The sequence below is a fragment of the Tyto alba genome, unplaced genomic scaffold (assembly GCF_018691265.1).
Source record: "Tyto alba isolate M040663 unplaced genomic scaffold, T.alba_DEE_v4.0 Super-Scaffold_100000100052, whole genome shotgun sequence".
Lineage (NCBI taxonomy): Eukaryota > Metazoa > Chordata > Aves > Strigiformes > Tytonidae > Tyto > Tyto alba.
In genome coordinates, this window is record NW_024881264.1 from 745,625 (window position 1) to 757,921 (window position 12,297).

Consider the following 12,297-nt stretch of genomic DNA (forward strand, 5'->3'; position numbering starts at 1 on the left):
GAAGGGGCAGCAACCTCGCAGTGAAGAAAAGTCTGTAAAGGCTTTAACGGGGAAGGGATGTGGAAACGCAGCGGTGATTTCTTGTGAAAGCTGTGCCAGAGGGATGGATTACCGCACCTCCTCCCTGTAGGTAGGGGCTCAGCATCCTTTGACTGTGGGAAAGACCTGAGGATGATACCTCATCCTCTGAGCTGGAGAAAGCGGCAGGGAGACCCTGCTTTTCTCCTTTTCTGAAGGGATGGCGGGGCGGCGGAGCGGGGGCTGTAAAGGGGTATTAGGAATATTAAGCGGGGAGGGGAGGAGGAAGAAGAGATGCGGTGGTTGCAAAGGAAGGGGAAATGAGTTCAGCTTTCCCAGCCGGGGAGAAATGTCCCCCCACGCTGGCGAGCCGAGGGGTTGGAGAGGGGGGCGAGGTGGCGGGATGGGGGTCCCGCGGCTGCCGGGGGTGAGGGCGAGGCGGGAGGAGGGGAGGGGGGGGGGCGGTGGCGGCACCGCCCCCGGGGGCTCGGAGTGACGCAGGCTCCCGGAGGGGCCCCCCGCCCGTCTCCTCCGCCCCCGCTCCCCCCCTTTAAATAGCGGCGAGCCGAGCCGAGCCGAGCGGAGCGGAGCCGAGCGGAGCGGAGCCGAGCGGAGCGAGCCGAGCCGAGCCGAGCCGAGCGAGCCGAGCCGAGCCGAGCCGAGCCGAGCCGAGCCGAGCCGAGCCGAGCCGAGCCGAGCATGGGGCCGCTGGCGCTGCTCGGCCCCCTGGGCGCCGCCGCCCTGGCAGGTGAGCGGGGGCGCGAGCGCGGACCGTCGGGCTCCGTCAGCGGCGGGTCCGGCGGAGCCCGCCCTCGCCGTGAGGGAAAGGCGGGTAGAACCCCCCCCCCACCACCACCCGGGGGGGGACGGTTTAGCGGGGAGTGGGGTGAGGTTTTGCCTCTGAAAAGAGGTGGGAGCCCCCTCCTTTCCGCCCCCCCCCCGCGCGCTCTCGGAGGGGTGACGCCATCAGCGGGTGCGTGACGTCACGCCCAGCCCGCTCCGCGTCACCCCGCGGTCGCCCCTGCGAGGGGAGGTGAGGTAAGGCCCGGGGTTTGGGGAAAGGGCGCGGGGGGGTCCGCCCGGAGCCGTACCGGCCTCAGCCCTCACGCTGCGCCGGGGCCACCCGCCTCCTGCTCATTTTATTTTTCTCCTCCAGAGCGGTTTCTTTCCACACAGACTCCTCGGTGTCATCTTATTCGAGCGGTGCTGGTAGCTTGTTGCCAGCTGGTTCTCCATACTTGGAGGTGGTTGTGAAGTAGCAGGTCTGTGGCTTTAGCGTAACGGAAAATCTTTTTTTGGCATGCGGCGTTAAATATTAAAACCACACTGTGAAATGAGGATTAAACGCACTAGGATGAGGTGATCGCTTGCCTTTACAGCTTTTTATGCGTGCTACATCATTTCTTGCACGAATTGGTGTCATTCTGGGTTGACTATATTTGGCTTTAGGTATGTTAGAGGTCTCCACACGGAAACGCTTCTGGGACTTGTACAGAAACTCATATAATGAAGTCGACTACCTTCAAGTGCCTTTATAATAATCACAGGGGAGGGTGGAAGATGGGGGGAGAGACCCCAGCCCAGAGAAGCTCACCAGGCTTATTTCACAGATATCGTGGGGATTTTTTACCACATATTTTTTCCCGTTCACGCCATCAAATCGGTAAGGTACTTCTTTATGTCCTTTTTGGCTATTTTGCTTTCAAATGTTAGCCAGAATCTATGAACTAAGGAGTTTGGGGCTGGAAATCAGTGAAACATTAACTTCAAGAACTCTCTAGTGCTCCTTCTGCAAATCAGTGTGCCAGTTTCCATGATCTTTCCTAGGGAGGGTTTTTGCTGGCATTTTGATGAGCAATGGCACTGCATTGAGTCATCGGCTTTAATGAAACAAAGCCATGTGGGGGTTTCATCAGGGACCCACCAAAGGATCCGTCCCAGTCTTGGAGATGTAAGCAAAAGCCACGTGAATTTGTCCTGCATTTCTCATCCTTTTTTTGGTGATCTTCATCAGCTCTTAGCACTTCAGCAAAACCAAATAAACTGATCGTAACTGCCTAGGCAGATTTGGTTTGGGGAGGGGAAACCAACCCAGACCTCTGCTTTGCTTCATGGGTCTGTGATCTGATTTTTCTGCACGGGCAGGGGAAGGGTTTCCATCTCAGTGTGCGCTCTGCCTTTGTGTCTGCTGCGAAACCCCACGGTTGTACCGTCTGCTGTGTCCCCACCAGCCTGGTGGGTGGTTGCCCTGCCACCCGCCTGTGTCAGCAGTGCTGGGGCGATGGCTTCACCCCTCCTGCGCGCATGTAGAGAGGAAGGCAGAGGTGTTGGCCAGCTGTTCCCAGCTGGCAGGTGGCCCCGAGGGGGCTCTTGCCACCTGGCATGGGCTGGCGTGGCCAGCACCGGTGTAGCGTGGGGCGTGCTGCCTCCCCATGGGCTTCCTATCTGAGCTCTGGCAGAGCTGCTGCCTCAATATATTTTTTTCAGGCTCTGTGATGGATTGGATACTTGTTTCTCCAGGCAGGTTAATATGACAGGTGTCTAATACCATTTGCTTCATCTGACATTGTTATGATAGCCTAATGCTTCCTTTTTTGTGCATGTCAGCTTTCATCATTAACCAAGCACTTGCTTAATGGTCATTAATCTATCTGTAAATCAGTTTGGAAAGACAGAAGCTTTAGAATGAGAGGGGCCAAGGCAGTGAGTACAACCTGACTTTATATTCCTGCAGCCCTGACATAGTGCTCAAGAGGTGGCCCAAAGTTGGCATCTCTAATATCAAAAGATGCTCTGAAATGTGTCTGTTCTGTGCTTTATCAGCTGGGTGTAACTCACAGGAGATCTGTCGTGGCAGCATCACTAAAAGAATAAAATCAGATGTTTGCCCTTGTGCGTGTCATCATTTCTCATGGGCTGGAGGACCAGAGGAGCCTTGTCAAGAAGAGGCAATGAAGTGGGTCATCCCCTCTGCTTACATGTAGGTGGTGACTGTGAGCAGCTCTTGCCGTAAGAGCAGCATCTCCACCCCCCACCCCCCCCCCCCCGCCGTGGGGTTGGGAAAGTGTCCTTTTAGTGGATAACACATTTTTTTTAGTAGAAGGGACTTTGCTGCCAGCCTCTGTCCCCATGTGTACATCTGTCCTTACCCTCTGTGCTCAGATGGAGGATGCAGGCAGGTTAGGCTGCAGCGGCGTCAGCTCTGTGCGGTGTGGTAGTTACTTGCATATTAGGTTAGTAAATAAAGTAACCTAAAGCCTGGCTCAGTCAGCATTGAACGCAAAAGATGGGGGAGAGGGTTGGCTCTGTATAGCACCATCTCCTCCGCACACCACCTGGCGTTCTGGGGAAGTGATGGGGTAGGGCTGTAGTGCTATTTTAGGGGAATCCCTTCTGTGCTATCCTCATGTGGGTTCCCTTCTCTGCTCGCAGTTGTATACGCAGAGAAGAGGCGGGGGCTGGAGGAGCACATTCCTACACGTGTTTGGGGGAGCAAAAATAAAGGACAGTAGAAATACCAAGAGAGTTATTATTGTACTGTGTTCAGTTATTACACACAGAGTCAGTGCTCCAGGAGATGTCAGCTTCCCCTGCGCACTCAGAAAAGAAGCAAGGTTTTGCTGCTTTCAGTAGTGCAAGGTGACATGCTCCTGTCTGCTCTGCAGGAAACTTCCTTGGGGCAGTGTTAGTTTTCCTGACACTATAAGGCAAACCGACCCCTTTCATCTCCATCATCTGCTTTGTGTTCATCTGCTACAGAAGGTCTCTCACTGTCCCAACCAAGCAGTATTGCAGAGAGGGTGATAGGTGTATTTAAGATTATCCCGACTTGTGTAAGAACTTCAGAGCTGTACATCTGTGTACTGTGATTTCGTACCATGCGGTAAGTCTTGCTTCTGTGTACTTGGGTGTGGCGGGCAGCCTTGCTTAACTTCACTTCTGCAAATCTCAAGGTGGATGAGAATTGCCATGGTTTATTAATAACGCGCAGCAGCCAAGCTCATTAACCAGCTGGAGACATACTGCAGCAGTGATGGTGAAGTAAAGCAGCATGGAGGTTTCATTTACAACAGCTTATTTCCCAAAGCGAATCACAGAATGGTTTGGGTTGGAAGGGACCTTAAAGCTCATCCAGTTCCAGCCCCCCTGCCCCGGGCAGGGCCCCCTTCCCCCAGCCCAGGGTGCTCCCAGCCCCGTCCAACCTGGCCTTGAACCCTTCCAGGGAGGGGGCACCCACAGCTGCTCTGGGCACCCTGGGCCAGCGCCTCACCTCCGGCACAGGGGAGAATTTCTGCCTTAGATCTCATCTAAATTTACCATCTTTCAGTTTAAAGCCATTATCCCTCGTCCCATCCCCACCCCCTGATCCAGAGTCCCCCCCCACCTCTCCTGTCCCCCTTTTAAGCCCTGGGAGGCCACTCTCAGGTCCACCCGGAGCCTTCTCTTCTCCAGGCTGAACCCCCCCAACTCTCTCAGCCCGGCCTCCCAGGGGAGCTGCTCCAGCCCCCCCAGCATCTTCGTGGCCTCCTCCAACCCCACTCGAGCAGGTCCGTGTCCTTCCGATGTTGGGGGCCACAGAGCTGGACACAGGACTCGTTTACCTTGGACCAGGTACAGCAGAACTGGTGCAAGGAGGTGTTAATTACCCAACGTGTCCTCAGGACACAGAGAGAGACAGGTTGTGCCGCTTTGTTCCGGAGTAGTGTTTTCCACTGGGATTTGCTTTTTTTTTTTGCTTATTTCTTGGGGTGATAATGGACCACTCGGTGAATGGAAGTTTTCCTGTCCCTTCTGGTTTTGTCTTTCCCTCCAGGAGCTGCCTCCTATCCAGGCAAGACAGGATTTCTCCAGTAGGGTTGAGACAGTAGTTGCTTAAAAGCCATGAAGAATGGTCTTCTACTGGGGAGTTGGGGGAGGGGGGAGCCCAGAGCCCCTTTCAGAAGCCAAAAGGTTCTTTGGGTGCAAACAAGCTCTGCTTGTTTCTTGTCTTCTCTCACCACCAAACAGGTACAACTGCATGAAGACCTGACTTGCAGTAAAGCTCCGATCTTGGAATTTAAGCGTTGCTTCCTACTTTTTGGTGTATATTCTTCTTGTGCGAGAAATGTTAACATGCCTCTTCTCTCACGCTAGGCTGCAACTTTACCTTGCTTTTCCAACCTGAATAAGAAAAGATGTAATGCAAAACGTGTCCGCTTTACTGCCAACCCAAAACTCGAGTAATCTCACCAGACCAATTTGATTGAGGACTCCTGTCAGTGATGCTCGTTGCTAGGATTAATAAGTCTGTAATAACTTGTTTTTCTTCCAGGTGTCAGCGCACTTCCATCAGAAAAAGACCATCTTGAAGAAATGGTGAGTAGCTGTATGTCAAAGCAAATTTCAGAAAATATCAGTCTCATGCTTTCCATATTTTGTCTTTAAACTGTCAGGGTAACACTTTGTTTTTCTTAAGGGTAAACTCTTAAGAGATCATCGGTGATGTGGAACTCGAGAGTCCCTTTAGCTGTCAGAAGATACCTGCGTGCATTTTGGTGCATTTGATGAAAATCAAAACTGGCTTCTTGTGTGGTACTTTTGAAACTCTACATTGTACAGCTGCCCGAAAAATTATCTGAAATATTATTTGATAGTGCATGTTATTGGACTGTAAAAAGTGAGATGACCACTTTGAAGAAAGATTAAATATCTACAATCTATTGTAATGGACTTTCTAGTGCAGTCCTCCCATCTCCTGCTTTGGAAAGAGATTCTTTACCTTGTTTGATTAAATAAATGCCATTAGCTGCTCTCAGCACCTGTAACCTGACAGCAGGTCCTCTCCACTGGTTGAGAGTGTGATCATTTCGATTAGTAAACACCTAGTAGTAACTAAAAAACAGTCAATAGACAAGCAGCTATACTTTGTTGTTTTATTGTCTCCTCCCATCCGGCCTCCCAGATTGTACTCCTGATGATCTGAGTGCTTGCTCACAACCAACAACTTCAACTCTTGACCATCATTCTGCATGAATTTGTACAGAAGAGCTACTTTGGTAGCACTTAGGATTAGAGGAGGTTGCGTGACTTTCCCAAATCAATCCATTTCCTCTGCTTCCAGAAGACGATCCAGTTGAATGTGAAGTGCTAAAAGAGGCAGAGCCTACAGCACACACGCATGAAAAAATGTGGAGCATGTTGTTTAGCAGAGGATATAAAGGCAGGTTTGGTTTATTGGCAAACCAGGCAATACTTCTGGTAACACCTTTGTAGCATCCTCATTTAGACAGATCCTACAGGATGATCCTCATCTTTTGAACGTGTGTTGTGCTGGTTGTTTTTTCTGTAGGGTGCTGTTACCACACGTTTGACTCTCCTTTGTACTGAATAGGGCATTTAATATTTTAAAATGTACAAAAGGAGACTGTTACCTATGCAAACAAAGGGGAGATAAAAAGAGCTAATGACTGTCCTCTTCTTACAGGTATGGGAGCGAGGACCAAAGCACTTGTTGCCCAAATGCACAGAAAGTTGTGGTGGAACTGGGGATTACTCAAAACTTGTAAATATTAGCCTGAATATTGATTCTAAACTAGCTTTCTTCACTAACTGGATCAGAAGTAGGATTTCCATTTTTGCCATGAGCATTTTTTCTCCTATTTTTTTTCTTCTAGGTAACACGGTGCATAGTGGAAGTTCTGTCCAATGCACTATCTAAGCCGAATGCACCACCAATTAATCCCGAATGCAAAGAAATCCTGAAGAAGAGTAAGTACAGCATTATCTGAACTTGTGAAAGGGTTTTGGTAGATGGGTTCTCATTTGCATTCCAGCTGGTGAACTGTTTTTTCAGTCCGTGCGAAACCGGTGCCTCCGAATTTCAGAATTCTGACTTCCTTCTGTTTCATCTGTCTTGCTCGAAGAGCAAACAGCCTGCCCTGGTAACTGTCAGGGATTCTCGGCTGACATACGTGGCTCTTCCACTTAACCCACCCAGCGAGCCTGCGAGAAGTAGACAAAGTCTTTAGGTAGCCTGAGAGGTCAGGAAATGCGAGCAGGTTTGGCCCACATGCTGAATGCGCCCCGGAGGGCAGGAACTGGCTTCGGATAACTGCCGCTGAAATCGGCAAGGCTCCCGTGCTTGGTGGCAGCTGAATCCCTGCCCAGCTCAGGAGAGGGAAGCCAGCCCAGAAGTGATTTGAGTTTGCGGTCCCGATTCCAGAGGTCTGGCTACGCGTGCTGAACGCTCCCCTTGGAGCTGAGCTCATTCCCACAGCGCGGTGCTCAGCTGCCTCGACGTCGGGGCGCACGCCTGCTGGCTGGCTTGATGACTGGCTGTAGGGAAGCGTGGTTCGGCTTGACGCTGTGCCAAACTGCAGAACGCCCATCTTTCTTCCGCCCCGGGATGTTTATTTGATTACAGAACAATAAAAAGGCTCTTGAACTTACCTGCCAGCAAGAGGCAATGAAACCCGTCTGTCTCCTGCTTGTTTATGGAGGGAATAACGCATGGCCCTGGTACGGTCATCAGATGGGGGTGGGTTTGGGTCTTTGGGAATACATGTATTTGTACCTAACTCAGCCCCGAATTTATAGGAGATGCCGAATGCCATCACTCTTCATGCTTTGTTCGTGACACACGAGTTTTTTTTTCTGAAACTAACAATATTTGCCACGTTTTGAAAAATGAAAGAACACTGGAAGGGGACGTTAAGGACCGTATTTTTGCCATTAGACAGATCTCCTCCAAGAATATCAGACAATAAGAAGCTTTTCAGAAATAATGAGCTATTTTTAAATCTGTGCAGCTATTGTCTGAAAACTTTTATGATTTGTGATCTATTTCTGGTGTTACTCAGACAAAAGTGAAGCAGAAATATCTTCACAGAAATATACTGTTACTGATGTGGTCAGTCAGACTTGCATTTAACATTTTGGAAATAGCAGAAGGAGCATGATTTGATTAAACATAACTATTGTAAAGTAACAGATTTCTTTCTCTTTTTTTTTCAGTCAGTTTAGAGCATTCAAAATTCAGTAAGAGCCCTAGATATTTTCAAATAGCTTGAAATAAATGGTTTTCTTCTTTTATGAATAAGCATATATGATGGGTAAAGCCGACATTGAAAGAACCGAACACAACTCCAGATCCCATTGATTTTTAATGGGAATGAGAGTTAATTTAATTGAATGCTAACAATGTGGTCACAAAGAAGAAAGACAAAGAGGAAAAATTATTCCGGAAGTTTCAGTGTAACTTTTAAAATGCCTAATTAAATTAAAATTAGTTAGTGCTTTTCCAGGCAAGCTTAAAAAATATTAGAAAATGACTGATTTTAAAATTAATCCTGTCCAGATCTTCTTGCTACTCTGGGGAAGCCGGGTGTCTATTTAAACTGAAATAACACTTCAGTGGAGAGTTGGATTATTTCATTATGCTGCTTTTGTTATTGTAGGTGGTAGAAATGACAGACAGAGAAGTGAAAGCAAACAACTTGAAGTGAGGCATTTGAAAGAGCCAGCAGAGATCGAAAAACATCATACTGGGAGTGCGGAGAAAGAACAGAGTCAGGCAGAAGAGAAATCTAAAAAGTACATGAGAGGAAGTGATGAGGAGAAACTTACTCAGGGGGAAGGAAGAAGCAAGGAAGAGGAGGATGGACACCACACAGCTATTCAAGAAGAGAGACTTCATACAGAAGAAAAGAAACAGTATCAGGAAATTGGAAGAGAGGAGAAGAGCTACCACAGTGAAGAAGAAAGCAAAGAGAGCAAGCGTCACGATGAAGAGGTGGAGCATGCTGCTCTCAACAAGAAGTCCCACTCTGGGGGCACGAGCACAGAGGAATCCCCTGATGGGAATGATCAGCACCCCACGGGCCACTGGCACTCAGAGGAGGGAATACAGAGCCCTTACAAAAGGATTCGTGAGGGTGAAGAGGGAGAGGCAGAGGAAGAAAGACGTGAAAAATACCACCGCGAGTCTAAGGAACGTGACTTCTCCCACCAGCGAGAGCGTGAAGAATCTGAGGAGGGTGAAGAAACAGAAGAGGAAGAGCAACCCTACAAACCCAAACGTTCTCATGGGAAGCACAGGATGGGTGACTCCTCCGAAGAGAAGAGGGGCCGTGGTGGTGAGGAAGAGGAGCTGACTGAGGAGTCAAACAGGGAGGAGGCCCATCTCTGGGACGAAAGGAGCCACCGTCAGAAACATCTCGAAGGGTCTGAGCAGCAGCGTGAGAGGAGCGGTTACGATGAGGGGCATGGGTCTGAAGAGGCGGAGGACAAGAGGCACACAGACCAGGGAAGCGAGGAGTACAGGGGCAGGTGGCAGCAGAGCGAGGAGGGCAGTGAAGAAGAAAACAGGAGGCATCGCCACAGCGAGGAAAGTAACGAGAAATGGCGTGATGAGAGGAGACGCCATTCTGAGGGAAGGACGTATCTTGGAGGTGGAAGTGAGGAAGAGCTGGACAGGTATCCCAGCGGTGGCAGCAAGGAGAAGCAGCATCGTGCTGGAGGGAGATACCACTCGTGGGACAGTGACAATGAAGGGTCACAGAAAGCGCACGCTCGAGAGCGCAAAGGGCAGGCCAGAAGGCACGACAGCACTGAGGACAGTGCAGAGCAGCAGCGCTACCCTGGCAACAGCGAGGAGGAGGAGGAGGAGGAGGCGGAAACGAAGCCTCAGAGCAGTGATCAGATGGAAGATGAAAATATGGAGGAGGGAAGATATGCAGAGAGGGAAGAGTACGGAAGCCATCTTGCTGCAGAGAATGAGAAGAGAACCACGGCATCCTACAGCCCTTTCTACCCACTGCTGTGGTGGAAAAGCCGGCACGTTGAGAAGAGGGAGAGCACAGGAGGGCAGGTTCCGGAGGGCAAGGAGGAAGGCAGGCCTACCCTGAATGAGAAGAGCCTTTTCCCTGAATATGATGACTACGACTGGTGGGAGAAAAAGCAAATCCTAAGTGTTCTGAACCGTGGACACACCGAGAAGAGGAATGTTGGCAAAATGAACAGATACGATATGAAGAGGCAATACAACAAGATGGATCAGCTCGCACAACTCCTGAATTACAGGAAGAAATCGGCCGAATTCCCAGAGTTGTACAATTCTGGAGAAGACATGAAAAAACGTCACATAATCAGGAATGACAGAAGGAGCCTGAGCCAGAGGCCACTGACAGAAGAGGAGGTATGTGTACAGGTGTTTCTCTGAAAAGCTGGGGGAAGCTGACTTTACACCTACATTTCTAAATCCAGTCCCAGGGCAGCCGGTAAACTCTGCGTGGAAAAACACAAGATTCACACAGAGAGCCAGATCTTTAGCATTTTTAAAAATCTGCTTCCTTTGAATGAATTCAGTGGTACCTTGTAAAGTAAAGACAACGTGCGTCCTCGTTAGCTTCTGTCTGCTGCAGGATGGGAAGAGAAAGGAGATTTTCTTCCTCTTTGGGCCCTACCTCTCCCTCTAGGGTCTTACAGACTAATAACACAAAGACGTGCCTCGCAGCAGGAGTGGAGAGGCAATTAGCAAGCACCACTTGGTCGGTCAGGTTGTTTCAAACGTACGGTTGAAAATTAAGTTGGACATTTGAGTGAAATTCAGCTGGCCGTTACCAGCCGTAACTGTAGAGTAGAACCTGGCTTGCATTTGTAAGCCTGATTCGTGCTTGTAGTTTCCACCTACGTGAATCCTTTTCTTGGTGGACATCCTGTTCTGCTTCCGTGTCCGGGAAAACGGAGTCTGGACGAGGCAGCTGGTTGCTCCTTACGTATGTCACTGTAGCTGTTGCACCGAGCTGGGCTGGGAGCAGCGGAGGCTTAATGCTAATTTATAGAGAGGTTAAACGCCGTTAGGAAGTCATCATAATAAACAAGAATTGGCTGCATAACTTTTTTTCCCCCCTCCTCCAGCATCTGCTAAGGTGGAGGTGGTGTTCTCGCTGCACACTGCTCGCTGTGTGTTGTGAGCCAGGACCGCTGTGATCGTAGGGTTGTAGCCTCTCAGGGTCTCCTTCACCTTGGGCAGAAGTGACTGCGCGCGCGGCAGCGGGAGGTCACTGCTACCTAACGGTGCTTTGAAGCTAAAAAAGACCAAACTGTAATTAGGGCCCGCTCGCAGCATTTACTTTCCCCAGCCCTAATTGGGTTGAAAGCAGGAAATTGTACAAATCTCCAAAGTGTGTGCTCCTGCCCCCAGCAATCCGCCCAGGGACCAGTCAGTAGCAGGAGACCTCTGCCTCAGGAGCGGTCTTTGCCTCTCATTTTCATGGAACAAAACATTTGCCAACCTTATTTGATGTGTAAAATGCTCTTTATGTTTTCGCAGGAAAAAGAACTGGAAAACCTGGCTGCTATGGATTTGGAGTTGCAGAAAATAGCTGAGAAGTTTAATGACAACAGGAGAGGCTGAAGTTGATCTGCTTTGGCGTTTCAAAGCTAGGTGTAGCCGTACTCCCAATGCCTGTATTTTGTGGTAAATTCACTGCCACTGGATTGTTGTTTGCCCGAAAAACAGGAAATTCTACTTACTGTCCACTATAGTGTAGTGATCTAGACAGCTGAAGATGTCTTTAATTTGCTGTTATGCTATTGGGATCTGAATAGCATGAATTTTGGTATTATAACCTTTCACGCAAGGCAGATATTTTTAATATGCTTGTGAAAATAATTGTGTTTGTGTTCTTCAGAAATACATTTGCCTGAGTTTGAAATAATAAAAACCGTTGATCTTGGACCAAACTTTCTCCTTGCTTATCTGAGTGACTGGCTTATTGCCAAGTAAGCTGTATCAGGTGGATGGACTGTGGACAAAATGTTCACCTGCGGTTCATCGGTATTTTTTAAGTTACGAGGAGCCTATCTGTGCCTTTGATTTGGCAGTTAGCAGGAGCCTGGCTGGTAAGAAGGAATGCCAGTTAGTTTGCTCCGGTAACCCAGAAACACCCTGTGAATGATTTAGTTCTGGAAACGAGTCCTTAAAGAAGCAAAGAGCTTGCAACACCGAATGGACGCTTCATTTGGAAACCACGCGGCGCTTCAGAAGCAGTGCGTTACGCGGTGGATTGGTTTTGCCAATTAATTTAGTCTGAGTAAGTCTCAGTCCCATTGAATTTAATCGCCGAGCGGCCGTTCCTTGCTAAGGTGTTTTGTGCTTACTGCAGGCGGGCAGGCGGTGGTGAGCGCCGCTGCGGAGCCTGCGCCGCACCGGCGTGCTGCTCACCTTGCACGAGGAGTTTCTCGGCGGGCGCGGGGCAGGACGGGCTCCGGGTCACAAACCGTACGATGCCCTACGTC

General features: G+C 49.6%; 1 protein-coding gene across 4 annotated transcripts; it reads left to right on the forward strand.

Moving 5' to 3' along the window:
- Window positions 1–663: 663 nt before the first annotated feature.
- LOC122152405 (secretogranin-1-like) lies at window positions 664–11,747 on the forward strand. Of its 4 annotated transcripts, XM_042801934.1 has the most exons (6): window positions 1,038–1,056; window positions 5,330–5,373; window positions 6,482–6,559; window positions 6,672–6,765; window positions 8,454–10,192; window positions 11,330–11,747. In XM_042801934.1, the coding sequence occupies exons 2-6, from the start codon at window positions 5,371–5,373 to the stop codon at window positions 11,411–11,413; spliced, it is 1,998 nt and encodes a 665-aa protein (XP_042657868.1). In that variant the 5' UTR covers window positions 1,038–1,056; window positions 5,330–5,370; the 3' UTR covers window positions 11,414–11,747. The 4 variants fall into 4 exon arrangements, with proteins under 4 accessions (XP_042657862.1, XP_042657871.1, XP_042657868.1 ...); XM_042801928.1 differs by lacking the exons at window positions 1,038–1,056; window positions 6,482–6,559 and adding an exon at window positions 664–766; XM_042801937.1 differs by lacking the exon at window positions 6,482–6,559 and having other exon boundaries at window positions 1,033–1,056.
- The last annotated feature ends 550 nt before the right edge of the window (window positions 11,748–12,297 follow it).